The sequence below is a fragment of the Geotrypetes seraphini genome, chromosome 10 (genome assembly GCF_902459505.1).
Source record: "Geotrypetes seraphini chromosome 10, aGeoSer1.1, whole genome shotgun sequence".
In the NCBI taxonomy this organism is placed as follows: domain Eukaryota; kingdom Metazoa; phylum Chordata; class Amphibia; order Gymnophiona; family Dermophiidae; genus Geotrypetes; species Geotrypetes seraphini.
In genome coordinates, this window is record NC_047093.1 from 134,362,408 (window position 1) to 134,390,009 (window position 27,602).

At 43.5% G+C, this 27,602-nt stretch overlaps 1 protein-coding gene across 1 annotated transcript in view; it reads right to left on the reverse strand.

Annotated features, from left to right (window-relative positions):
- Positions 1 to 16,852: 16,852 nt before the first annotated feature.
- The window catches only part of LOC117368592 (extracellular calcium-sensing receptor-like), a 45,070-nt gene continuing 34,320 nt past the window's right edge, over positions 16,853 to 27,602 (reverse strand). The window contains 5 exon segments of the mRNA XM_033962321.1: positions 16,853 to 17,203; positions 17,205 to 17,764; positions 19,390 to 19,513; positions 22,156 to 22,383; positions 25,881 to 26,132. Of these exon segments, the coding sequence (XP_033818212.1) occupies positions 16,853 to 17,203; positions 17,205 to 17,764; positions 19,390 to 19,513; positions 22,156 to 22,383; positions 25,881 to 26,132 (1,515 nt within the window).

Here is a 27,602-nt window from a genome sequence, read left to right on the forward strand (position 1 = left end):
TTTCGTGGCAGCCATTTTGACTGTTGCCATTGAATGTGGAGAAGCAACCAGGGATCGCTTTTTCTAAAAAACCACAAGTGTGGTAAGATAGGCCTGCCAGTGGCAATTGCAACCTACAGATAGGCAGAGGAGGAATGAGTCTGGGAGGGGGTTTACATGGGTGGAGCTTCCACTGATGCACATATGCAAATTATCAAAATTTCTTCTCTTCTCTTAGGTTTTCTTATGTTACATGTGTAAGGGAAGGGTTAAAACGCGGACCTCACGGACCAGACAGACCTCGCGGATCTAAACCCGCATGTCCTTAAAAATCTGAGGTCCGTGCCGCTTGTAGTTAGTTTCTGGTTCTGACAGACCTCAGTGACAGTTTAGTGCTGACGGATCCGTCTCAGCATAGGGAGGTAAAAGTATTAGAATCCGTCAGCACTACAATGTCATCGAGGTCTGTCAGAGCTGATTTACTGGGGCTGCAGGAAACCAGTTTAAAGGATTCATTTTAGAGCCGCTCTTGCACTAGCACTAGTCTCTGGCTCTGACAGATATCGGTGACATTTTAGTGATGACGGATCCTAATACTTTTTCCTCCCTATGCCGAGACGGATCCGACAGCACTAAACTGTCACCGAGGTCTGTCAGAGCCAGAAACTAACTACAAGTGGCACGGACTTCAGATTTTTAAGGACGTGCAGGTTTAGATCCGTGAGGTCCATCAGGTTCGTGAAGTCCGCGTTTTACCCCTTCCCCATGTGTAACTGACCTTTGCATGTTAATATTTACACCAGCTCTAGGCCTGGCACTAAGTATTTTTGGGGCCTAATATTTATGCGTGTATATACCCGGATGAGTATAATCCCTCAGATAAGTAAATCACTGAATACCTCTACATGGATGGGAAAAGGGAGCAATGTCTGGAAAGCAGTATATACTAATGCTTAAAGTATGGGAAACAAGATTCTGGATCTAGAAGCTGTGATGGAAGAAGAGGAGTTGGATAAAGTGGCGATCACGGAGATGTGGTTCACAGAGAACCATGACTGTGATGTAGTTATTCCGAGCTATAATCTGTTCAGGAAAGACAGGGTAGGAAGAAAAGGAGGAGGAGTAGCATTATATGTTAAAGATCATATTAAAGCCACATAATTGCAGGATCTGAAGGGCAAGGAAGAGGCACTGTGGATCAATTTGGAAAGAGGGAATGGTGAATATATTTACATTGGTGTGATATAAAGGCCTCCTTCACAGATGGAAGAAGTAGATAGAGATTTAATAGTAGACATTCAGAACATATCTAAAAAAGGGGAAGTCTTGCTAATAGGTGATTTTAACATGCCGGATGTTGATTGGGATATCCCTATTGCAGGGTCTTCTAGAAGTAGGGAGATTCTTGATTCTCTACAAGGAGAACTATTCAGCAATTGGTAATGGAATCCACATAGGATGGGGTCAAACTGGACTTAGTGCTTACAAACAGGGAAAGTGTTTCTGATGTTACAGTGGGTGATCATCTGGCATCCAGTGATCAATGCATGGTATGGTTTAATATTAAGATAATAATAATAATAATAACTTTATTCTTCTACTAGTCTTATAGCCCGTTACATTAACGGGTGCTAGAATATATGTGTGTGTGTCTCTCTTTATTTCTTTCTCTCTCTCTCTGTCTCTCTCTCCTTAGCCGCTTTCTTTCTTTCTGTCTTTCTTTTTCCTTGGCTGTCCATCACCACCCCTTGCCTGCTCCCCCTGTCCATTCTCCCTTCCTTTTACCTCCCCTGTGTCCACCACCATCCCTTCACAGCTCTTCTTATGCAGCAGCAGCCCTTATCCCTTTGTTTTACCTCCCCCCTGTCCAGCAGCACCTTCCTTCTCCCCCTGTCCAACATTAGGCCTCTGTTCCTTTTTCTTCAACCCCCCTGTCCATCAGCACCTCTTTCCTTCTCCCCCTGTCCAGCAATAGGCATCCCTTCCTTTTTCTCCCCCCTCCTCATTCTTATCCCTATGATACACTTACCTTGCTCTGCCCCTGATCAGAGGCTCCCGACAGCTGCCCAGTTGCACCCATTGGAAAAGATCCCTCTGCGGCATCCCGCACCCCTCCTGACGTGACTCCCGCTGTCTTTCTTTCTGCCTGTCTCTCCCTGGCCCCCTTTGTCTGTTTGTCTTTCTGTATATTTCCCTGCCCCTGTGTCTTTATTCTTTTCTTTCTGTCTCCCTTCCTCCCTCTGTCTGTCTGTCCGAAGCAGTATTCCCTCCCCCTCCATTTCCCTCCCCCCACACCAGTTCCCTGTGCACCTGCCCCTGTGTCTTTATTCTTTTCTTTCTGTGTCCCTTCCTCCCTCTGTCTGTCTGTCCGAAGCAGCATTCCCTTCCCCTCCATTTCCCTCCCCCCACACCAATTCCCTGTGCAGCAGTATTAGCGTTTCCTCTACCCCCTTTCCATTCCCACAGTGGCGACTACAAACGCGGGCCTGAGTCCTTTGCCGCCCCCCCTTCCCTTCTCTTCCCGCGGGCCCGACTACACATGGCGATTCAACAGCGTGTGCATCAGTCTTCACATGCTGCTTCGGGTTCTTCTACTGCCCTGATTTACTCTGGCACGTCCGGAGCAAATCAGGGCAGTAGAAGGGCCCGAAGCAGCGTGTGAAGACTGATGCACACGCTGCTTAAATCGCCAGTCGGGCCCGCGATAAGGGAAGAGGGGGGGGGGGCGGCAAATGATTCAGGTCCCGGGCAGCGGAAAGTTGCTGGGCTCCTCGGTGGGGGCGCTGAGTGGCCGCGATCCCTCTCCTCCCAGACCCCCCCCCCCCCAGAGGAACGGAGATCAAGTTGCCGCCATTTTGAAGATCGTTCTGCCCTGCTCCTTGCCTTAGTATATTTTTAATTTATGAGACACGGTGGCGGCGGCTCCTCTCAAGATCCCCGACTGCATTGGACTTCCGACGCAGGTGGGGATCCTGAGAGGAGCCGCTGCCTCGTCTTTCAACTTAAAAATATAGTAAGGCAAGGAGCAGGGCAGACCGAAGAACAGCAGAGTCTGGTGCAGTTCGAGAGAGGAGCCGGTACAATGTAGAGTGAGAGGCGGGGGTGAGGAAGGACGCCGCAGCTGTGTAATTTTTTTTTTAATTTGAAAGCCGCCGCCGCCGCAGCTCCTCTCTCGATCCTGGTGCAGTTCGAGAGAGGAGCCGGTACCATGCACAGTGAGAGCCGGGGGTGAGGAAGGCCGCCGCAGCTGTGTAACTTTTTTTTTATTTGAAAGCCGCCGCCGCAGCCGGGGCCGTGCATGCGCACTCGTGTTTTCGCGACGGATCAGGGAACACGTTTTTTGAGTGCGCATGCGCGGCCTATCATTTTATTATATTAGATACCGCCACAATCTTGTGACTTCTAGGCGGTTTACAATCAAGAGAGCTGGACATTCAGCGAATTACAATGTGCAGATAGTCAGAGGAAATACAGAGTGTAAAAACTTTAAGGAAGCAAAATTATAGATATACAATTTGCTACACACAGCGCTGTACAGAGTCACAAAGAAGACAGTCCCCACTTGAAACAGCTTATAATCTAAAAACATGCAAGACAAACAGGATGTCACAGATACAGTTAAAGGAAGGTTGGTGGGCAGTAGGGTTATGAATTGAAGGGTTATAGGCAACATATTGTTACACATGAGTTCTAAACTACCTTTTTTGGATGGGGGTTTACATCAAGGAATTATTGAATAGATGGGAACATCTGGAAGGAGTGGAAATGCAGTGGGCAAAACTGAAAAGAGTGATTGTAAGGGCGACAAACCTTTTTATCTTTATATTTCTTTATTAATTTTCAATTTAAATCAAGCTAACCACTTGTACAGAAAGCAATAGTCATAATCAAATAATCATAAGGTAATTAACATCCAATAAAGAAACATTATTTAACTATTTATGCTCAAGTCCTCCTACTGGATCCAAGTTTTAAATTTAGCGAAAAATTAAAATAACAGAAATTTTTTTGCAAGATGCTAAAGGCAGAAGCACTGAAAAAAAAGGTTTCTTAATTATATTAGGGTTCAAGATAATCCTCCATCCAGACGAGACATAGCTACAAAAGTTGTCAATTGAGATGGCTCAAAGAATACATTACATTACATTACATTAATGACTTCTATTCCGCCTGTACCTTGCAGTTCTAAGCGGATTACAACAAAAAGATAACTGGACATTTCCAGGAATAGGAATACAATTAACGGCGTTGGGCCTAATACATCTAAACGATAGCTGGACGTTTTCAGGAAGAGGAATACAGTTAAAGGCGTTAGGTCTAAATCACATTTTGAAGGGGGGATCCTAGGAAGGGGAGAGAGGGGAGAAGAGTGGGGTTAGGAAATTGGGATAAATTTCTTGAATAGTATGGTTTTGATTTCTTTTCGAAAAGCTTTGAGGTCAGTTGAAGCTGTCAGTAGGTTGGTGATGGAGGGGTCCAATTTAGCTGCATGTGTTGCTAGTAGGTTGTCGTACATCTTTTTGCGCTTAGTTCCTTTATAAGGGGGGTAGGAGAAAGGGGACTGGGTTCTCCTTTGTCTGGAATAGAGGTTCCTATTTAGGCGGTTGTTTAAGTGAGAGGGTGCCGTTCCGTTTAATGTTTTGAATAATATGCAATATAGCTTAAATTGGATGCGGGCTTGTATTGGAAGCCAGTGTGAATCTAGGAAGGCGTTGGTGATGTGGTCAAATTTTCGAAGGGAATAGATCAGTCTGAGGGCAGTGTTCTGGACAGTCTGTAGTTGTTTTATTAGGTAGGTGGGACAAGGAAGGTAGAGGATGTTGCAATAGTCCAGTAGACTTAGGACTAGGGATTGAACTATGAGTCTGTATTGTTCTTTGCCGAAGAATTTTCTAATTTTGCGAAGGTTGCGCATGGTAAAGAATGCTTTTTGTGTGATTTTGTTGATTTGCACCTGAAGAGTGCAGCATCTATCTACTGTTACTCCAAGGAGTTTGAGAGTGGTCTGTATAGGATATTTGGTGGTTTTTATTTCTAGTTCAGTTATCGAAGGGGTTTTGTCTTTTTCAAGCAGTAGAAATTTAGTTTTGTCTGGATTGAGCTTCAGTTTGTGTTCTGTCATCCAGTTTTCCACTATTTCTAGGGTTTTTACCAGGTTATCTGTTGTAGTGGGGTCTTGTGAGTCAAAGGGAAGGAGTATGGTTATATCGTCTGCATAGCTGAATGAGGTTACTTCGAGTTTGTCTAATAGGGTACCAAGGGAGGCAATGAAGACGTTGAAGAGCATGGGTGAGAGTGGTGAACCTTGTGGTACTCCGCAGGGATTGGTCCAGGTTTCCGATATTAGATCTTTTGTTTTTACTCTGTATGTTCTTGTTTTGAGGAATCCTTGGAACCAGTTGTATACTCCGCCTGAGATCCCTATTGCTTCTAATATCTGAAGAAGTATACTGTGGTCAACCAGGTCAAATGCGGCTGAGAGGTCTAGTTGAATTATCAGCATCCTTCTTCCTTTGCTAAGGTGTTGTCGGGCTGTATCTAGAAGGGAGACTAGCAGTGTCTCAGTGCTGTGGTTGGATCTGAACCCTGATTGAGTTGGGTGGAGTAGGTTGTGGTCTTCAAGGTAGTTGGTGAGGTATTGGGCAACCAGACCTTCTATTAGTTTAACATATAATGGAATAGAGGCTATGGGTCGGTAGTTGGAAGGGGTGTCTATTGGTCCTTTGTGGTCTTTCAGTATTGGAGTGATTATGATTTCTCCTAGGTCTTGTGGGAATTGGCCTTCCGTGAGTGTTGTTTGGATCCATTTCAATAGGCAAGCTCTAAATTTGGGGGAGGCATTTGTTAGTAAATATGAGGGGCAATTATTCAGGTCGCATGACGCTCGACTATATTTATTGTAGAGTTGGTTAAAGTCCCACCATTGCACCTTTTTAAAGTTGGACCAGTGTCTGTCGGCTGCAGTGGCTTCATCAGTTGTGGGGTTTATTATGATCTCTTCTAGAAGGTTCGGTGAATTGGAGAAGGAGGCTCTGATGGTAGCGATCTTGTTCTTGAAGTGGTCTGCTAGTTGGGTGGCCGTTGGAGGTTGGGTTCCTTGAGTGGCTAGGAATGGCTGAGTGTCTGTGAGGTTCTTCACAAGTTGGAAGAGTTTCTTTGTGTCTATGGGTTCTGTGCCGATTAGTTTGGAGTAGTAAGCTCTTCGTTTTTCTTTAAGTTTGGCTTTGTATTGTTTTATTAGGTTTCTCCAAGCTACTTTGGTTAGTTCTTGGTTCTTTTTTTGCCATACTCTTTCGAGTTGTCTGCAGTGTCTTTTTAGTTGAAGAAGTTCTGTGTCGAACCATTTGTCAGAGGATCTGCAAAGTTTGTGTTTTGTCTTTTCTGGGGCTAGTCTATTCAGGGTTGTTTCGCTCAGGGAGCGCCACTGGCGAATGAATACATTGTGGTCTATGGAGGCGATTGCGGGGTCTACTGTGGTCCAGAATGTAGAGGGGTCGATTTTTGGTCGGGTTTTGAAGGTGGTTTTGTGGGTTTCGTGTTTGCTTGTGCTTTGTGTCCAGTTGATGTTGAAGGTGAATTTGAAGTGGTCTGACCATAGAGAGGGGTGCCAGGCCCCATTGGAGATATGAATGTTAGGTGTATGGGGGTGTTGGGCCATGTAAGCTGCAATATCGAGTTGGTGGCCTTTTTCGTGTGTGGGTTGCGGATACAGAATTTGGTAGGAGAGTGCATTGAGGTATGAGATTATGCCTTCAGCTTGTTTGGAGGAGCTGTCTTCTAGGTGGAGATTTATGTCGCCGAGAAGCAGGTTGTGTGTTGAGGTTAATGAGTTCCGGAAGATGAAATCTTCAAGATCATGTTTTGTGGTATTCCATTTTCCTGGAACGATGTAGCAGAGGATGCAAGTTAGGGTATCTTTGAGTGAGTTACTGGAGATTTGACAGGCAAGCAGGTCTGATTGGGGGGTGGAGTGTTTGTCTAGGACTGTAATGGTAAGGTTGTTTTTCACTAGGATAGCCAGACCGCCCCCTCGCTTTTTTTCTCGGCAGACTAATTCGAGTTTGTATCCCTTAGGGCAGAATTCTGTAATGCTAGGGTCTGAGTCGGAGGATAGCCAGGTTTCGGTTAGGAAAAGGCAGCCTAACTGTTCTTTAACTATCCAGTCTTTTAATAGGTCTGCCTTTGGGCTGATTGATCTTATGTTCATATACGCACAGGGGATTGTGATTTGATTCTTGTGGATGTTGGGAATAAGCTGTGGGTGAAGGAGGTTCTTGGAAGTATGGGAGAGTTTGTGACCTGACTTCTTTGTGTTGTGGGGTGGTTTTCGTCCCCATGTGGTTGGGATGCTTTCTTGTGTGGTTGTTGTGCATTCTATCAGGTTTCCTAACTGAAGTTTCTTGTGTGGATGTGTCTGTCTGTGTGTTGTTGTCACTATTGGAATTGTTGAAAAGTGGTAGCCTGCTGTTTTCCAGTTTGTTGAGAGTAGGGAAAGCAGTAACATGATGCATAGGAGTTTGGTAGTGGAGGGTGCCATTTTGCTGAGTGGGGGTGAGAGGCTTGGGTCAGGGATCAAGAGTAGAAACTAGGGGGACTGGAATTTCTCAGGATCTCACCGAAACTCGGTGAGACTTGATGGCTGCAAAAGTCAGATATGAAAATAATACTATAAACTCAATAAGGAAATGCCGTAGGCAGTGTAGTTTTTAAGGAAGAAAACTTGTCCCTTGCTGGATCGGGGGAGGGGATGAGCGTGCTCCCACGCTCCACGGGATTGACCCGAAATCCCCTGCCGACTGCGGGTGGCTGGTGCGGGGGTAAAAGGGAGGAATCCCGTAGGCTGTTAAACCCGCTGGCTCGGGGGAGGGGCAGAGCGATGCTCGTGTGCCTCTCCGGAGCTGGACTCCCGTCGAAAGAACTCGGCCCGCTGAAAACTTTTAGTGTTCTCCCCGCTGGCTCGGGGGAGGGGCAGAGCGGTGCTCGTGTGCCTCTCCGGAGCTGGACTCCCGTCGAAAGAACTCGGCCCGCTGAAAACATATTTAACAGAACGGTAACACACTATACATTTACATGGGTGTCTCAAATAAAAGGTAGCCCCCAGAGAAGTAACCCCAGATTTCAAAAGAAGAAATTCACGGCGACGCCTCTGTGTCTCCCTTGTAAGATCAGGAAACATCTGTACTTTACAACCAAGAAAAATTTTCTGTCTATTTTTAAAGTAAAGTCTTAATAACCATGTTTTATCTAACGGAAGCGCCACAGTTAGAATCAAAGTTGCTGGCGATGCCAAGTCTTTATCAGATGTCTCCAACAATTCTGAAACATTTAAAGTTTGTTGAGCCAGTTCTTTTGTTGATTTACAGAAACTTTCATCGGCAAATAATAAACACGTGTGAATGGTGGTAGCACTTCTTCTGATACTTCTAGGATTTCCATCAAGTATCTCTTAAGCATTTCTCTTGGATTTACCATTTCTAATTTAGGAAAGTTAATTAGCCTTAAGTTATTACTACGAGAATTGTTCTCAAGCATTTCAACTTTCCTTCTCAAGTTGGTATTGTCTTTAATTAAAGTCTCTTGAAGTTGTTTAGATGTAATTATTTCCTTTTCAATTTTCTGAATAGATGCATCTGAATCAGACAATTCTTTCCTTAAATCTTTAAGTTCCTTTGTATGTTTTATAATTTTTTCTTCCAGATATTGAAATTTAGGCGTAGTAGACTTTATAAAACCAGCAATTAAGTCCCATAATGAATCTAAGGTTACAACTTCAGGTTTAACCAAAGAAATTGAAGTTTGTAAAATAGTAGAGTGCTCACCATTCTGTGGAGATTCTTTGAGGCTTGTCTCTTGGATTTCGCCCCCTTATAAAGTTGGATTCTCCTCAGGTATATCTGTTAGAGCTCCTTGAATATGAGCCCCAACCTCCAAAACTTCTCCCAGATTTAGTCTTGCCTCTGAGGGAGAGAACGCCACCAACTCCGGGGTTTCCCCGCCCCTGGGAGAACTGGTAACCTGAGGTTGTGGGGGCGGCGCCCTTGCATCGGGGCTCAGTATAACATCATGCCCTGGAGGAACAGCTACGGGTTCGCCTCCCTGTGCCCTCAGCGGGCCGCCTTCCGACGCCCGGGAAACCTCCTGCACTCGCCTCAAGAGCCGCTCAATATTGCCCAGAGAGGGAACCTCGGGACGCCGCGAGACAGCAGCGGCGCTCCGTCCTCTTCTCTTGGGCATAGTTGTAAGTAAGAAAAAACCCCTTACAAGGTTCAATAGAAGGAATTTCTTTGATTTATGAGCAGGTCCGACGCGAGCAGCTCAGCGTGTCTGACTCGTAGCAGCCATCTTGGATCTCCAAACCTTTTTATAAGGCAAGTAAGTAAACGAAAGCCGATTTGGTGCCCAAAAGTAGTAGCTGAGAAAGTAAGGAATAAGATTGCAGAAAGAGGAAGACAGGCAAAAATATCTGGAAAAGTTAAGAGAGGCTGGTCGTGTAGTCAGGAAAGCAAAGATGCAAATGGAAGAAAAAATAGCTGACACAGTAAAACGGGGAGCCAAGACATTTTTTTTAGATATATTAGTGATAGGAACAAGTGCAAAAGTGGCATTATGAGACTCAAAGGTGAAGGGGAGGAATATGTAGAAGCTGATAAAGAAAAGGTCAAATTGCTTAACAAATATTTCTATTCTGTGTTCATGGCTGAAGCGCTGGGAACGGGACCGCAGAACACAAACGAAAATAGGGATGGAGGAGTAATAGACCCTGATTGATTTTCAGAGGGTTGTATTCATGAGGAGCTAGCTAAAATAAAGGTAGAAAAAGTGATGGAGCCAGAGGGTGTACATAACATAAGAACATAAGCAATGCCTCTGCTGGGTCAGGCTTGAGGTCTATAGTGCCCAGCAGTCCGCTCACACGGTGGCCCAACAGGTCCAGGACCTGTGCAATAATCCTCTATCTATACCCCTCTATCCCCTTTTCCAGCAGGAAATTGTCCAATCCTTTCTTGAACCCCAGTACCGCACTCTGCCCTATTACGGCCTCTGGAAGCGCATTCCAGGTATCCACCACACGTTGGGTAAAAAAAAGAACTTCCTAGCATTCGTTTTGAATCTATCTCCTTTGAACTTTTCTGAAAGTCCTCTTGTTCTTTTATTATTTGAAAGTTTGAAGAATCTGTCCCTCTCTACTCTCTCTATGCCCTTCATGATCTTGTAAGTCTCTATCATATCCCCTCTAAGTCTCCTCTTCTCCAGGGAAAAGAAATCCAGTTTCTCCAATCTCTCAGCGTATGGAAGGTTTTCCATCCCCTTTATCAGACGCGTCGCTCTCCTCTGAACCCTCTCGAGTAACGCCATGTCCTTCTTAAGGTACGGCGACCAATATTGTACGCAATACTCCAGATGCAGACGCACCATCACCCGATACAATGGCAGGATAACTTCTTTCGTTCTGGTTGTAATACCCTTCTTGATTATGCCTAGCATTCTGTTTGCCTTCTTAGCGGCCACTGCGCACTGTGCCGTCGGCTTCATTGTCATGTCCACCATTACCCCCAAGTCTCTTTCTTGGGTACTCTCATTTAATAACATCCCTCCCATCGTATAGTTGTACCTCGGGTTTCTGTTTCCCACATGTAATACTTTACATTTCTCAACGTTGAACTTCATTTGCCATCTCGTCGCCCATTCCCCTAGTTTGTTCAAGTCCCTTTTCAATTCTTTGCAGTCGACTTTAGTCCGAGCTCCACTAAATAGTTTGGTGTCATCCGCAAATTTTATTATCTCACACTTCATCTCTGTTTCTAGATCATTTATGAATATATTAAATAGCATCGGCCCGAGCACCAAGCCCTGTGGGACCCCACTCGTGACCTTCCTCCAGTCCGAGTAGTGGCCCTTCACTCCTACCCTCTGTTTCCTACCCGCCAACCAGTTTATGATCCATCTATGTACGTCTCCTTCCACCCCATGGTTCTTCAGTTTCCGGAGTAGGCGTTCATGGGGCACCTTGTCAAAGGCTTTTTGGAAATCTAGATACATGATGTCTATGGGGTCTCCTTTGTCCATCTGTTTGTTAATTCCTTTGAAGAAGTGTAATAAGTTCGTTAGGCACGATCTCCCCTTGCAGAAATCATGTTGGCTGGTTATCAGAAGTTTGTTTCTTTCAAAATGTTCATCGATGTTTTCTTTTATCAATGCTTCCGCCATTTTCCCCGGGTGCTGAAGGAACTTAGGGAAGTTCTAGTAGCTCCGCTGACTGACCTTTTCAATGAGTCTCTAGAGTCGGAAATGGTACCGGACTGGAGAAGGGCGGATGTGGTCCCTCTCCATAAAAATGGAAGTAAGGAAGAAGTAGGGAATTGCAGGCCGTTAAGTCTGACTTCTGTCAAAAGCATATTAATGGAAATAATTTTAAAACAGAGAATGGTCAAGTTTGTGGAATCCTGTGGATTACAGAAACAGACGCAACATGGATTCACTTAGAGGTAGGTCTTAGACAAATCTGATCAATTTCTTTGACTGGGTGACCAGAGAATTAGATAGAGGATGTGCGCTAGATGTGGTGTACTCATATTTAGATTTTAGCAAAGCCTTTGACAGTGTTCTACACAGACATCTAATAGATAAACTGAGTGCCCTCGAGATGGGTCCCAAAGTGACGGGCTGGGTTAAGAACTGGTTGAGTGGAAGGCGAAAGAGGGTAGTGATCAGTGGAGATCACTCTAAGGAAAGGGATGTTACCAGTAGTGTGCCTCAAGGTTCTGTTCATGGGCCTGTCCTTTTTAACATTTGTATAAACTATATTTCTGAAGGGTTGTCAGGTAAGATTTGCCTCTTTGCGGATGCTACCAAAATCTGCAATAGAGTAGACACACCAGATGGTGTGAATAATATGAAGAAAGACCTGGCGAAGCTTGAAGAATGGTCTGAAATTTGGCAGATAAAAGTTAATGCTAAGAAATGCAAGGTCATGCATTTGGGCTGCAAAAGCCCGAGGGAATGGTACAGTTTAGGGAGTAAAGAGCTTATATGCACGGCAGAAGAGCGGGACTTGTGTGTGATTGTTTATGATGATTTTAAGGTATCCAAACAGGTTGAAAAGGTGACGGTGAAAGTTAGAAGGATGTTAGGTTGCCTAGGGAGAGGTATTGATGCCCCTGTATAAGACTTTGGTGAGATCTAATTTAGAATATTGTATACAATTCTAGAGGCCGCACCTTCAAAAAGATATAAAAAGAATTGATTCGGTCCAGAGGAAGGCTACTAAAATGGTATGTGGTCTTCATCATAAGGCATTTGGGACAGTCTTAAAGATCTCAATCTGTATACTTCAGAAGAAAGGCGGGAGAGGGGAGATATGATAGAAATGTTTAAATACCTATGTAATGTAAATGCGCATCAGTCGAGTCTCTTTCATTTGAAAGGAAGCTCTGGAATGAGAGGGCATAGGATGAAGTTAAGAGGTGATACTTTTTTACAGAAATACTTTTTTACAGAAAGGGTGGTAGATGCATGGAATAGTCTCCCAGAAGATGTGGTGGAGATAGAGCCTGTCTGAATTCAAAAGGGCTTGGGATGGTAAGCAGCATACTGCGCTAACCCCGCCCTTAAGTGTTCAGGAATAATGATAATTGCACATATATTACCAGTCCAATATTGTTTATTAATATTAACAGCAAATTCTTGCATCAAAAGGCATATGTGCAATGGAGACCCGTCAGGAATGAAAATTGCACATCTTCTGAAGCAATACATGGTCTCAGGGAAACCCCTGCCACCAGGTTCATTTATATACTTTTGCAGTGCCTAGTATGACATTGCACCTGTCAACCAATCAGCCAACAGAGGATGTCCTTAGATTTTTTGAACATAGAAATTCCTTTTAACATAGTTACCAGCTCAAAAAAGTTTTACAAATTATACACAGCAATTTCTGAATGTATAACACATTACAGGAAAAGTTTGAATCCAAAACCAGCTCTCTGTCAGGAATTCGTGCTTTGGAGAAATCTGACAGCTTCAAATTTCACTGACACACACAAGAAAAGAAAGACCCAGACCACCTCTTTGAAGGGATGCAGTTCTGAACCAGGACAAGATCAGAACACTGATCTAAGGCCCTGTGTAAGGATCTAAGGCCTTGTGAAAGAAGTATGGATCCTTTCTCATTCCCTCTCCCCTCCTGCCATGTAGACAAAGCAAAGAAAATGTTAGCACCTTGTGACAGAATGCTGAGGCATTCCCCCTCCCTTTTTCTCATAAGATCCTTGTCACATATTAACCTGACCCAAGTCTACCCTTATCTTATTCCTTATCTTGTTTAACTATTCCTTATATGGGCAACAATCAACCTTTGCCTACATGCAAAAGCAGGCCCTGAGTTTAAGGCTAATCACAAGGTGCTTAAAGAGCATGCATTATAACCTTTGGACTTTCACATGCTATAGTAAGATTATATCAAGATAATATTACTAGATGCCATTTTACAGCCCATATAGTATACAGAACTACATGGATATTAAAGTGTTATATTCTTAAGATCTTCTTGTTTCTTGCTTGTAATCTATATATGTATGGACCTTCGGACTGCATCCAGGCAATGGATTGCCGGTTGCTGTATTCTTCGTGAGTGCAATCTTTATTAAGTATATGTAGTGCTAAACTATAAACTATAACTATTCAATTAAAGATTTTTTCATTTTTTTCTTTTTAATTTCATTATTATAATATGAAGAACATCACATGACTTATCTGTGATATTATCTTCTTTCACCCCTACCGACATGCATGTTTCAAAGAACAAATTTTCTTCAGGGTCGAGGTAAACTGTTAAAACATAAACACTGATATCATTATTGAATATAGTAAGAGCCATAATATCAGCGACGGCCTGCTGTTGAAACTCTTTCATTAAATCGGGAAACTAATGTGTAAGCTGAGCCACGCACGACGAGTATGACTACGTCATACGTTGCTCGTTTGTGTGCGCCGGGCCAGCTGTATTTTATGACTTTTCCTGTACTCCACGGCCATGACACACTTTGAAACTGGCTCCGTGAATCGGTAATATTGACGTTTTCTCTCTTTAAAGCTATGTTTAAGGAGTTTCTTATTTCTGGGTTGTTGACACATTAGTTTCCCGATTTAATGAAAGAGTTTCAACAGCAGGCCGTCGTTGATATTATGGCTTTTACTATATTCAATAATGATAAATTAAAAAGAAAAAATGAAAAAATCTTTAATTGAATAGTTATAGTTTATAGTTTAGCACTACATATACTTAATAAAGATTGGACTCACAAAGTATACAGCAACCGGTAATCCATTGCCTGGATGCAGTCCGAAGGTCCATACATATATAGATTACAAGCAAGAAACAAGAAGATCTTAAGAATATAACATTTTAATATCCATGTAGTTCTGTATACTATATGGGCTGTAAAAGGCATCTAGTAATATTATCTTGATATATATCATCAGCGAAGGACAGTTCAATTGAACTTTAGTGGATTTTCTATAGTAAGATTATAGACATATTAAAAGTGTACACAAGGGAATCTCTTTATTGTAACTGCTATGATGTATTCAGATGTCATGTGAGATAGTAGCTTTGAGAATCACATTAGAAATGTAAACAATGAATTACCTTGTTATAATCCACACTAAATGCATGATGAAATTGTAACCTTGCAAAGCATGAGCTAAGTAATTAAGGGAGTTAAGATACTCAATAAAAGGGTTGCCTTATCCCAACCTGAGTCCTGTGTGAAGCCTCATTCCTACACCTCTTACTGAGAATTTCCTAATATGGGTTTATAAGAGGTCTGAAACAGCCAACAGGCCTCCTGGAATGTCACAGAGTAGAGAGAATTACCTAGCTTAAAGGTCATATAGGTCAAACTGCAGATGCTACCTCTCATGATTTCTGTGGGATTCCTCACAGGGCACAGGTGGGACTTTGACGGGGACATGTGGGGACGGGTGGGATTTCTGTCCCCACGCAATTCTCTATTTTGGACGCTGCTTTTTGCCCCCTGGACGAGGGGTAGAGACAGCCTTTAACAACTTTATGAGTGAGTTATATTTGTTATTATTTTTCACCGTCAACACTTAGTTGTGTATTGGTTTTTCACTAAATTCACATTAAGAGAGCCCGGGGATGTTTCACAGTTAACACCCTGTCTGGGTGTATATTTGTGACAGCTGGAGCTTCAGAGGCTTGTCCCCACTGCAGGCTGTGTGACTGAGGGCTTCCTTTCACTATTAACAATTTATTTATATTGTTGATTTGATAGTGAGTGGTTTGGGCTGTCTCTCCCCCTCGCCCTTTTGTTTTTGTTGGGGCGTAGGGAGTTTTCGTTCTTGCCATTGTTCTCTCTCCCTCTTCAAGGGTTTACTGTGTTATTCTATAGATAGGCACATGGGATCTCTTTCTGGAAACGTCAATCGCTCCTCCTAAACTTACTTGCTCCACTTCATCACTGACGCTGAAACCGTGGATTGAAGACAAAGTTTTATTTTATTTTTCTTTCCAGCTTATGATTTATCTTTAATCTTATCTATTGTTTTACCTTTTGTCTTTGTTTTGTTCTATTTCTATCATTTAAATTTCTCCAGAATTCTACTGTTCAACGGCTCCCCCTTCTGCTTCTATTCCTTTCTCTCCTCTCTTCTACCTTTCAAAGTATTTAGATCAATGCTGTCTTGTTAAAATGTTTATTTTATTTTTATTTTTCCTCTAACTCTACTTTTCACTTCTCTATTACCCTCCAGGTACTTTAGTTAGATTGTGAGCCTTCGGGACAGTAAGGGAATTTTTCAAGTACCTTTCTTATTTCTAATCTTAATGTATATTTTCTGTAAACCGCTTAGAACCTAACGGATGTAGCGGTATATAAGAAATAAATTACATTACATTACATTACATCTCTCAGAGAGAGAAAGAGATAATAGTTACTGCGGATGGGCAGACTAGAGAGGCCATTTGGCCTTTATCTGCCATCATGTTTCTATAAAGAAAAGTAGGTGCCTACCATGACCCCTGTTATAGAATTGCTCTCATAGTGAGTGGGTGATGTGCAACTCTGACTAGTAAAAACCAAAGGAAAATCCAACGAAGACTGTACTGCAGGAACAGCAAACACAAAACAAGAAAAAACTGCAGACAATCTGTACAAGATGCAGGCTATGTTTATTATATCAAATATTAAATGCGGTCAAAGACACTACCTTTTTACAAACCAAGGGACCCGACACGGTAAACACGCCTTCTTCAGGGGTCCTAACAAATGTAAATAAAAATAATAAAAACCCAAGAATATGCAATTGATATACAATTATTGGACATGTGGTGTGCTAAAGTGATAAAGCAATAATCTGTATAATGTGATGAAAAATCATAGTCTGAAGAAATAATGCATAAAAGGTGTGAATGCATTTGTTAGGACCGTAGAGGAAGGCGTGTTTACCTAAATAAGGACCGTTTCGGGTCCCTTGTTTTGTAAAAAGGTGGTATCTTTGATCGCATTTAATATTTGATATAATAAACATAGCCTGCATCTTGTACAGATTGTCTGCAGTTTTTTCTTGTTTTGTGTTTGCAACTCTGACTGGTGCCATTCCAGAAATGACACCAGTCAGATATACCTCTGATCAACTGTATCCTTCTGCTTTCCTTCTAATGCTAGTCCTTTGCTCTTCTCTATACATTCTCCATTACTTTTCTTAAAAAACAAATTCCTATAATGCACCCCATCGGATTATCCTATTGACTCTGCTCTCCCAGGACAACCACTATTTTAATCTTTCTACAGGTTCATTTCTTCAGTACTGGAGGGTAGAATATAAAGTCCGTGACTTTAGTTATACTGTTTTACATACTGGTAGATTGTTTTCCAATTAAATGCTCCCTTGTGTTCATCTCAGGCCTGAGCAGAATAATGTAGCATTTTGGGATAAAGATACAGCTCAACAGTCCTGTACTAGATAACAGCATTGCAAATATCTCCACAGTTACCATGTATTTGTCCTTTGTACTCAGGTAAACCGGGATGAAGGACACCCAAACACTGCAGAACACCAGCATACTGAAAGTGATCAATTGGGCCTCATTGAAACTGTTAGGTAAACGTCTGGCTAAGAAAGCAACAATGAAACTTAATATAGCCAATAAGCCCATATACCCGATCACACTGTAAAATGCAAAGAGGGAGCCTTCATTGCATATTAAGTATCATCCTACCAGGATCTATCTGTATGTCGTAGTCTGGGAATGGGGGAGAGATGAGTAACCACGCAGTGCAGATCAGAACTTCACCCAGGGAGCACAGAAGGACCAAGAAGCTGAGTGCTCTGGACCCCACCCATTCCCTTAACCTGCTTCCAGGCTTTGTGGCTTTGAAAGCAATGACAACTGTGATGGTTTTTGCCAGGACTGCAGAAACAGAGACTGAGAAAATGATCCCAAAAGCAGTTTGCCGGAGCAGACAGGTCAGCTTCTCCGGACGCCCAATGAATAGCAAGGAACAGAGGAAGGAGAGCATGAGGGAGAGAAGGAGGATGTAGCTGAGATCCCGGTTATTGGCTTTCACTACAGCAGTCTCTCGATATTTAAGAAATATTCCTAGAGTTCCAGCAGTGATTGCACATAATACAATGGCCAAGGAAGCCAAAGCCGCACCCAGTGGATCCTCGTAGGAAAGGAACTCGATGGTTCTTGGAATGCAGCCGTCTCGCTTCTTCATGGGCCACTGGTCATCGGGACATTTCAGACATTTTTCCATATCTAAAAATGAACTGTATTTTTGTTAGCATTTGAATAAAATATGCTATTTTTATATTTAATTTTTTTTTATTGTAGTTTAAAAACTAAGAACAAATATATACAAAACAGTCATCTGTAAAACAAATATCAAATATTCATTTCAAAAAATAACTACAATCAATCAATTGTAGAGAATTCTAAGTTGTGTATTTCCGTATGGGAGAAACAAGGCGGATTTGAAAAGGTAAGCCCACACCTTGGTCCAAAGAGTATCAGTACTAGAAGAGTTTTCCCATGAGTCCATATAGCGAATATGAGAAGGTACTATTTTTAAGGGAACAAATTTAAGTCTGAAGCTCACATTTTGATAACAACACTATTTGGGTCAATATTCACCCACCATGGTCAGCATTTTTTTTCTTCAACACCAGCTGTGGCAATTAAACAAAACTCATATATTCAATGCCAATATCTGCTGATTCTCCTGCTCTTTCATCCAGATATTCCTCCACCCACCGCCTCAGTACTATTTGGATTTTCAGCTGTGCTTTGCAAATCAGTGGTAGCATTGGCTAGGGGAATTATCCAGATGAAGGTGGAAATAAATTTTTTAACAGGGCACCTATCATAAAAGGGTAAGAAATTAGCCTACTTATAAGGGTACTATTTCATTAGGAGAAGAGTCTTATAACGCTTGTAATTGTGAATCTACGGTTCATTGACTGGGTTAATCACACAAAGGATTATTTTACATGAGCAAAGTACATGCAACATGGCACATACTTTTCAACTAGGCAGTATTCTTGGAAGGGTTTTTACACATGTACGTTACCATGTAATTTACAGCTTAAAGTTGCTGCCCTGTAATGGAATTATTCCCATTATAGCTTTCATTATCCAGGTAATTACTTTTGAATATCAGGCGCAAGGAAAGGGAAAGAGGGTTGAAGCAGGAATAGTCTGTGAAAATATTTATTTACAGAAAGAAAACTTTCCTCTTTTTCAAAGCCGTGCAGCCACAGCTCAGTAGCTCATTAATTCCCAGTGGACTTCAGTTCAGTTACCACAGTAATCACCTTCATAAGTGACCCGAATGATTAAAATGTACCTGTGGAGCCACACTGCTAAAAGAGCACAACATAGGAGTATACCCAACTGTGTACCCTTTTGTGCGCCCGGAAGAATTATAATCTACTATTTGGTTGAGCTCTTTGTTCTTTATCTGTATTTGTATTAGCATTGGTCTTCTCGTTTATTCTTGTTTAAAATTTCTGGAATAGAATAACTGTGAATGTCACAATACAAACAGACTCATTTTGGTAAAGTTATCAACCATCACAATAACTTCTCTTGTTAAAGCAGGAGCTATTTAAGTGTTCATAAGATAGCAGTTATGTGAAAAATACAAGCTATGGAATGACACTTCACGAGAAACCAAAGGCTCGTTTGTTTGATGTGGTGTTTTATTGGTTTAAATACTGTCATATTCATTTGGTTTTAATATATGATATCAGTTTATCTTTATTTATTGTGCATGTGAAGTAGTAACAATGGATGGGTATAAACATAACAGACAAAGTGAAATGAAGTTTCTTCATTTTTTCTTTTATTGTATCCTTTTTTTTCTTGGTTACTGTTTTTCTTACCTGTTGCATTGGAGAACTCTCCCTCAGCACAAGGGACACAGTCATAGCAACATTTCGGGCTCCCCTCTTTGGGAGCCTTCCTATATCCTGGCCTACAGCTCTTGCTGCACACAGAACGAGGAGTCTGAGGAACAACAGCAAGGACAACTTGTGAGCATTCACATGAGACAGGTTCTATTTCCCATGCCCACATAATCCCAGAGTCATTTTGAGAAAGACATAAGATAAAGGTTTCCCTTCTCTTATCCTGCTTCTTCTAAGTATTTCTGACACAGGTATGTATCATTCAGATTTTGGGGTGGGTGGGTGGGAAGGGGGAAAGTGACCACAGACTATTATTTTATTGTTGATGCACTTCACATGTGTTAATGCTTATTGTTAATATGTGTTCCTCTACAGGGAACACTCATATTGTTCGTATTGTATTCTATGATTTATAAAATCAATAAAACTCTTTGAACTAAAAAAAAAACAACCCGTCCAAGTGCCAGTGTATGCCGTTTTTGGATTAGCTAGGTGAAGTAAATATATTAATCATAGAAGAACCTTCATCTAACCGTGAACAAAACAGCAAATCAGCCAAAGCAAAGTATCCAAGACCGTGATCAAAATGAAGTATCCAAGACCATGATCAAACTGAAGTATCCAAGACCGCGATCAAACCAGCAAATCGGCCATAATGAAGTATCCAAGACCGTGATCAAAATGAAGTATCCAAGACCATGATCAAACTGAAGTATCCAAGACCGCGATCAAACCAGCAAATCGGCCATAATGAAGTATCCAAGACCATGATCAAACCAGCAAATAAGCCAAAACGAAGCATCCAAGACCGCGATCAAACCAGCAAATCGGCCATAATGAAGTATCCAAGACCGTGATCAAAATGAAGTATCCAAGACCATGATCAAAATGAAGTATCCAAGATCGCGATCAAACTGAAGTATCCAAGACCACGATCAAACCAGCAAATCGGCCAAAATGAAGTATCCAAAACCACGATCATACCAGCAAATAAGCCAAAATGAAGCATCCAAGACTGCGATCAAACCAGCAAATCAGCCAAAATGAAGTACCCAAGACCACGATCAAACCAGCAAATCAGCCAAAACAAAGTATCCAAGATGTGAACAAAATGAAGTATCCAAGACCGCGATCAAAACAGCAAATCATAGGAGACTGCTTCTAATTCCAATGTCCACATAATCCCAGAGTCATTTTGAGAAAGACATAAGATAAAGGGTGTCCCTTCTCTTATCCTGCTTCTTCTAGGTATTTCTGACACAGGTATGTATTATTCAGATTTTGAGGTGGGTGGGTGAAAAGGGGGAAAGTGACCACAGGGGGAGTGTGGGGGGTTATTACTTAATCTCTCCAGTGGTCATTTGGTCTGTTTGGGTATTTTTTTAACATGCTTTTAAAACAGGTCTAGCTCCGAACATTTAAATTCTGTTCTGGACATCTTTCTGAAAAATTCAATTATCCCTGCAAGATATCCAAGTCTAAGCATGCCCAAAGCCCACCCATAGCACACCACCAAAACACCATTCTTGAATTTTGGATGCACAGTAGCTGGGACCCCTCTCCAAATCTCCTGAAAGTTGGTTATGAAAATTGGCACTTGGACATCCTGATAACTAAAACGTCCAAGTGCCAGTGTATGCCGTTTTTGGATGTCAACTATATTATCACAATTAGCTAGGTGAAGTAAACATATTAATCATAGAATAACCTTCATCTAACCGTGAATAAAACAGCAAATCAGCCAAAGCAAAGTATCCATGACCACGATCAAACCAGCAAATTAGCCAAAACGAAGTACCCAAGACGGCAATCAAAATGAAGTATCCATGACTGCAATCAAACCAGCAAATCAGCCAAAATGAAGTATCCAAGACTGCGATCAAAATGAAGTATCCAAGACTGTGATCAAAATGAAGTATCCAAGACCACGATCAAACCAGCAAATCAGGCAAAACGAAGTATCCAAGACCACGATCAAAATGAAGTATCCAAGACCGAGATAAAACCAACAAATCAGCCAAAACAAAGTATCCAAGACCGCGATCAAACTACAGTATCCAAGACCACAATCAAACCAGCAAATCAGCCAAAATGAAGTATCCAAGACTGCGATCAAAATGAAGTATCCAAGACCGTGATCAAAATGAAGTATCCAAGACCGCGATCAAACCAGAAAATAATCCAAAACGAAGTATCCAAGACCATGATCAAAATGAAGTATCCAAGACTGCGTTCAAACCAGCAAATCAGCCAAACAAAGTATCCAAGACCGTGATCAAAATGAAGTATCCAAGATCGCGATGAAACTGAAGTATCCAAGACTGCAATCAAACCAGCAAATTGGCCAAAACGAAGTATCCAAGACCGCGATCAAAACAGCAAATCAGCCAAAGTGAAGTGACTGAGATTGAGCCTCTGTGATGGATTTTATTGTTAGTAATGAACTGAATCAAGGGCAGCTACATGTATGTATCTAGAGCTGAGCTAATATTGACTTTGTCTGGTGTCCAGATATCACTGAAGTATGACTGATGCTGTTCCTGGTCCTCGTGATCCCACAGCACAAATGCCAGCCACAGAACGTGAACCCAGGTCACCCATAAAGTAATTTACATACTGTCACTGAGCTGGTGGTTCAATGACACTCTGACCTTTTTAATGCCAGCCAGGATGACCTGTAATACTGTCTCTTAATATGAGGATGCTGACCCTGAGTATTAGAACAATGTAATTCACCCTCACCTGTTTAAAGAGCGGTTGCCACCGGATGGCGCTCTCATTGATGAAGAGTTGTTGATCGGAAGTGGCAGAAGGATGAAAGCTGCCCACAACGGTTTGGATGAGGGCTCCGTTGGGCAAATAAATCCAATTTAGAATGTCATATCGAGTGGGAGTGTCCCCTTTCTCATCAAAGAAAATCTCATTTCCAATAGAAGGTTTAAAATGAATATTCCTAAGAAAATTATTCAGCTAGAAAAAAAAAAAAGGAAACAATCTGGAAATTACATGGAGAAATTGCTGGAAACTCTCACCTGAATGTATGAGGTGAGGTACCAGAGAGCAATATTTTCAGTACTAGTGAGAGGTGACTGGATGTGTAGGCATGACAAGAATGCAAAGTCTATATGTAAGATAGGTATATGGCAGGGGACATTAATTTGTGTTTTAGCAGATATGTGAATTTTATGAAGGTAAATTCCTATCTGCTATAATAAAACCCTAAGCGCGCATGCGCACTCCTAACTGCGTGTTCCGTGATCCGTATGGCCGTGGCGGCAGGAGTACGCATGTGCGCTTAGGGTTCTATTACCTTGGGAGAAAAAACAGCACCACCCTCGTGGAATCCAAGGATGTTCTGAGCAGTTATTTTTAAGTTCTAAGCCACGGTGGTGGCTCCTCTCAAGATCCCCACCTGAGTCGGAGAAGTCTTCCGACGCAGGCGGGGATCATGAAACGAGCCATCGCGGCGGCTTTTGTTTTTAACGTCGATGTACGCTTTATTTAAATATTGTAGTTCTTCCCTCTTTCCCATTTCTGTGTAGTTAACTTACTTGTTCTTTGTCAACGTCTACTAAATTAATACTGTCTTGTTTTTAATATTTTAATTCCAAAATGTTTTGTTACTTTTAAAGACTCATTATTTTATTATTGCTGTACACCGCCTAGAAATTTGAATAAGCGGTATAACAAATATTTTAATAAACTTGAAACTTGAAACTTAAACTTAAAAATACCTCCAGCACAGAACTAAACGGTCGGCGAAAGAACATCGGACATTGCACGCGATCCCGACCGTTCCTCATACACACTAGTGGGCAAAACAGCTTCCCACGCACCTGAGGAACCTCTAAGCGCGGGCCACCCTGCTCTTCAGCTCCTCCAGGCAGCGGCAGGCCTATCCACAGCCAGGAAGTACTGTAAGGCCCTCTGCTGTTCTTCTGTCCTCCTCTTCTAAACAGTCAGATGCTGGACAGGGGAATCAGGTAAGGAATGCTGCAGTACAGGGTGAGCTGGGAAGAGGTGCTGCTGGGCAGGGGGGGAGGAAACAGGAATGGAGGCCTACTGCTGGACAGGGGGGCAGGGAAGAGGTGCTGCTGAGCAGGGGGGATATAACAGGAAGGGAGGCCTACAGCTGGACAGGGGGGGAGCAGGGAACAGGTGCTGGGCAGGGGGAAGGTAAAACGAAGGGAGAAGGGCTGCTTCTGGACAGGGGGAGCAGGGAAGAGGTGCTGCTGAGCAGGGGGGATGTAACAGGAAGGGAGGCCTACAGCTGGACATGCGGGAGCAGGGAACAGGTGCTGCTGGGCAGGGGGGGAGGAAACAGGAAGGGAGGCCTATGGCTGGACAGGGGGAGCAGGGAAGAGGTGCTGCTGAGCAGGGGGGATGTAACAGTAAGGGAGGCCTATAGCTGGACAGGGGGGAGCAGGGAACAGGTGCTGGGCTGGGGGAAGGTAAAACGAAGGGAGAAGGGCTGCTTCTGGACAGGGGGAGCAGGGAAGAGGTGCTGCTGAACAGGGGGAAGTAAAACGAAGGGAGAAACATAGAAAAATGACGGCAGAAAAAGGCCACAGCCCATCAAGTCTGCCCACTCTAATGACCCAACCCCCTGACTTTAAGGGGTGGTGAACACAGGGGAGGTAAAAGGAAGGAAGAAGGGCTACTGATGGACAGGGGGAGTTAAGAGAAAGCGAAGTTACTTACCTGTAACGGGAGTTCTCCGTGGACAGCAGGATAAGTCAGCCACACTTTTGGTGACGTCATCTACATTTCCCAATTCGGATTTGCTCTCCCAGAGCTCAGGTGAGGCTTTAGGAGCCTCATCTGAGCATGTACAAGTAGCCCTATATATACCTGTGCTGTCCCTCACTAATCCAGTGATTCCCCTAGCTTGAGTCTTATTGCAGTGTCACCCATAGGGGAGGAAGGGAGGGTCAGTGTGGCTGACTTATCCTGCTGTCCACGGAGAACTCCCGTTACAGGTAAGTAACTTCGCTTTCTCCATGGAGAAGCAGTATAAGTCAGCCCCACTTTTGGTGACTCTCCAGCTGCGGGGTGCGGAGTGTGGTCGGGTATGGTCCCCTCTGCGTCCCCGCTACCTCGCTGCGGTAGGGTGAGGCTGCATAAATGTCAGGTGAGGGACAGAGACAAAGCCCCAAGTACTGAGACCAGTCAGAGGTTATGCATTGTAAACAATAGGAACTTTATGTTGGTCCTTAGAACTGGACCAACACTCCCTTTCTTTTCTTTTTTTTAAATCTACCAACATGGTAGAGTATGTATCTCAATAACAGATAGCGATTATAACAAATATATATCACCAACGTGTTGTATGAGTAACACTTTTTTTTTTTTTTGATTGTGCAAATTGTGCCAACATAGCAGAATATAAGCTGTCTAACAATCTCTTCTGTCTGATTCAGACAGATCAGATAGTCCTGTTCATCTAGTCCAGATATTGATGTCTTTTGCTGTGTCTGTTTTGGTCACCATTCGTAGTATGTTGAGACCAAAGTCATTGGAGGTCTGTTTTCGGGCGATCCAGGCAATAGTGTCTGGTGAGGGTGTGTGGGGTAGACCATGTGGCTGCTCTGCAAATGTCCTGAAGTGGCGTGTTGCTGAGGTTTGCCAATGTTGCGGCCATGGCTCTTAGTTGGTGTGTTGTGGTCTTTCTCTCAAGGGACCCTCCCTCTTGCTCGTAGCAGGAGGCAATGCGGTTTGAGATCCAGTTGGGTATAGTGAGTTTCCCCACTGGTGTTCCTGGCTTGTTGGGGGTCAAAGGAGACAAATAGTTGTACTGCCTTTCGCCAGTGTTGCATTCGTTAAATGTATAGGCAAAGTGCACGGGTGCAGTCCAAGATGTGTAGGAGTTGTTCCGTGCTGTTGGTATGTGGTCCCGGGCAGAAGGAGGGGAGCACTATCAATTTGGTTTACATGGAAAGATGAGACTACCTTAGATAGGAAACTTTGGATGAGTTCTCAGCACTGCGTGATCATGAAGGATCTGTGTGTCTGGTGGGTATGTCACCAGGGCCTGTAGCTCGCTGATACGCCTTGCTGATGTGATGGCAATGAGCAAGACTACTTTCCAGGTGATGAATTTGATTGGGGCATCCTCCAATGGCTCGAAGGGGTGCGCTGTTACCCTGCGGAGGATGATGCCCAGGTCCCACGCTGGCGGTGGGCGGGGGGTGCAGGTTTATAAGCCCTTTCATGAATTTGGACACTAGTGGGTGTGTGGCTAGGGTCCTGTCCTCAACGCGGTTGCGGAACGCTGATATAGCGCTCAAGTGGACTCTTATGGAGGATGTTTTCAGGCCTGCTGTGGATAAGTCAAGTAAGTATTGGAATACTACTGGGACCTGGCAGGTGAGTGGATCTTTTCCTTTCGAGACACACCATATGTGGAATCTTTTCCACTTGAGTCTGTATGATTTCCTGGTTGCCAAGCGTCTGGCTGCTCGCAGTACCTCGGTCATCTCGGTTGACATGTGGAAAGGGTCCAGGATTAGCTTTTCAACATCCATGCTGTCAGTGTTAGTGCTTTCAATCTGGGATGCAGAGTTTGTCCCTGGTCCTGGGTGATGAGGTCCGGTCGCAGCGGTAGACTGATTGGCGGCTGTGCCGACATCTGGTATAGGCAGGGGAACCACACCTGTCTCGGCCAGTGGGGCGCAAAGAAGATCACTGTGGCTGCCTCCTGCCTGATCTTCTGTAGCACTCTGTGGATGAGTGGTATGGGGGGAAAAGCATAGAGCAGGCGTTCCCCCCAATGTATGGTTTTGTGCCGGTCTTTTGGAGCAGAATTGAGGGCACTTCTTGTTGTCCTCTGCAGCGAGGAGGTCCCTTGTTGGGAGGCCCCATTTGTGGAAGAGATCCTGGGCTACCTCCGGATGGAGGGACCATTCGTGGGGGTCCAGCTTTCTGCTGAGGCTCTCCGCCAGGGCGTTGTTCAGGCTCGGGAGGTAGGTGGCATGGATGAGAATATTGGTTGATAAAGCAAATGTCCAGATTTTTTGGGCTTCCCTGCAGAGGGTGAGTGAGCCCGTGCCTCCCTGCTTGTTGATATAGAACATTGCCACCTGATTGTCTGTCTGGATCAGTAAGGTCTTGTTGGAGATCCAGGGAGCAAAGTCTTGTAGGGCATTCCCAATTGCCCTGAGTTCTAGCGGGTTGATGTGTTGTTTGGCCTCGGAAGGTGACCAGGGGTTCTCAGATGGAGGAGGTGGGCTCCCCACCCCTGTTTTGAGGCATCTGTGGTGAGTGTCAGTTGGTGTTGTGGCTGCTGGAAAAGCTTGCCCGTGTACAAATTCTGTTGTTGTGTCCAACACTTGAGGTTGTTGCGAATTTTCTGATCCATTGGGACTCTGAGACAGAGGCTATGTGTGTTGGTTCCAATTCTTTCTGAGGAACCACTGAAGGGGTCGCATGTGGAGTTTGGTGCGTGGGACAACATGCATGGAGGCTGCTTGATGGCCCAGGAGGCGTAGTATTGTTCTTGCTGTGAATGTGTATGTCTCTGATATTTGCTGAACCAGTTTTTTGTATTGCTTGTCCCCTTAAGTGGGGCAGAAAAGCTGCATTCAGGGGAGTGCAGATCCTTGCCCCAATGAATTCTATTGATTATGCTGGTTGTAGCACGGATTTTTTGGTGTTTACCCCTGGGATTGCAGGAGTGACATCGTTGTATTGACTGCTGTTGTCGTTTTCCAGGCTGATGGACCCCCCAGCAGCCAATCGTCCAGGTAAGGGAACACGCATATGGTGCTCTTGCGGAGGTGTGCCGCTGCTACCATGACATATTTTGTGAAGACTCTCGGTGCAGAGGAGAGTCCAAAGGGGCAGGACCCTGTATTGGAAGTACTGGGTTTGGGTCCTGAACCGCAGAAACATTCCTTGGGAGGAGTGCATAGGGATGTGTGAATACGCATCTTGGAGGTCCAGTGAAGCCAGCCAATCGTCCTTTTGAATTAGTGGTAGGATTGTTCTTAAGGAGTGCATACGAAATTTCTCCTTGGTTACATACTTGTTTAGGCCTCGTAGGTCTAGGATGGGTCTGAACCCTCCTGTCTTTTTGGGGATTAGAAAATAGTGGGAGTAGAACCCTTGGTTGTGCTGTGACTTGGATACTGGTTCTATTGCTCTTGCTTGAAGGAGAGCTTTGATTTCTCTGAGGATGAGTTCTTTGGTGG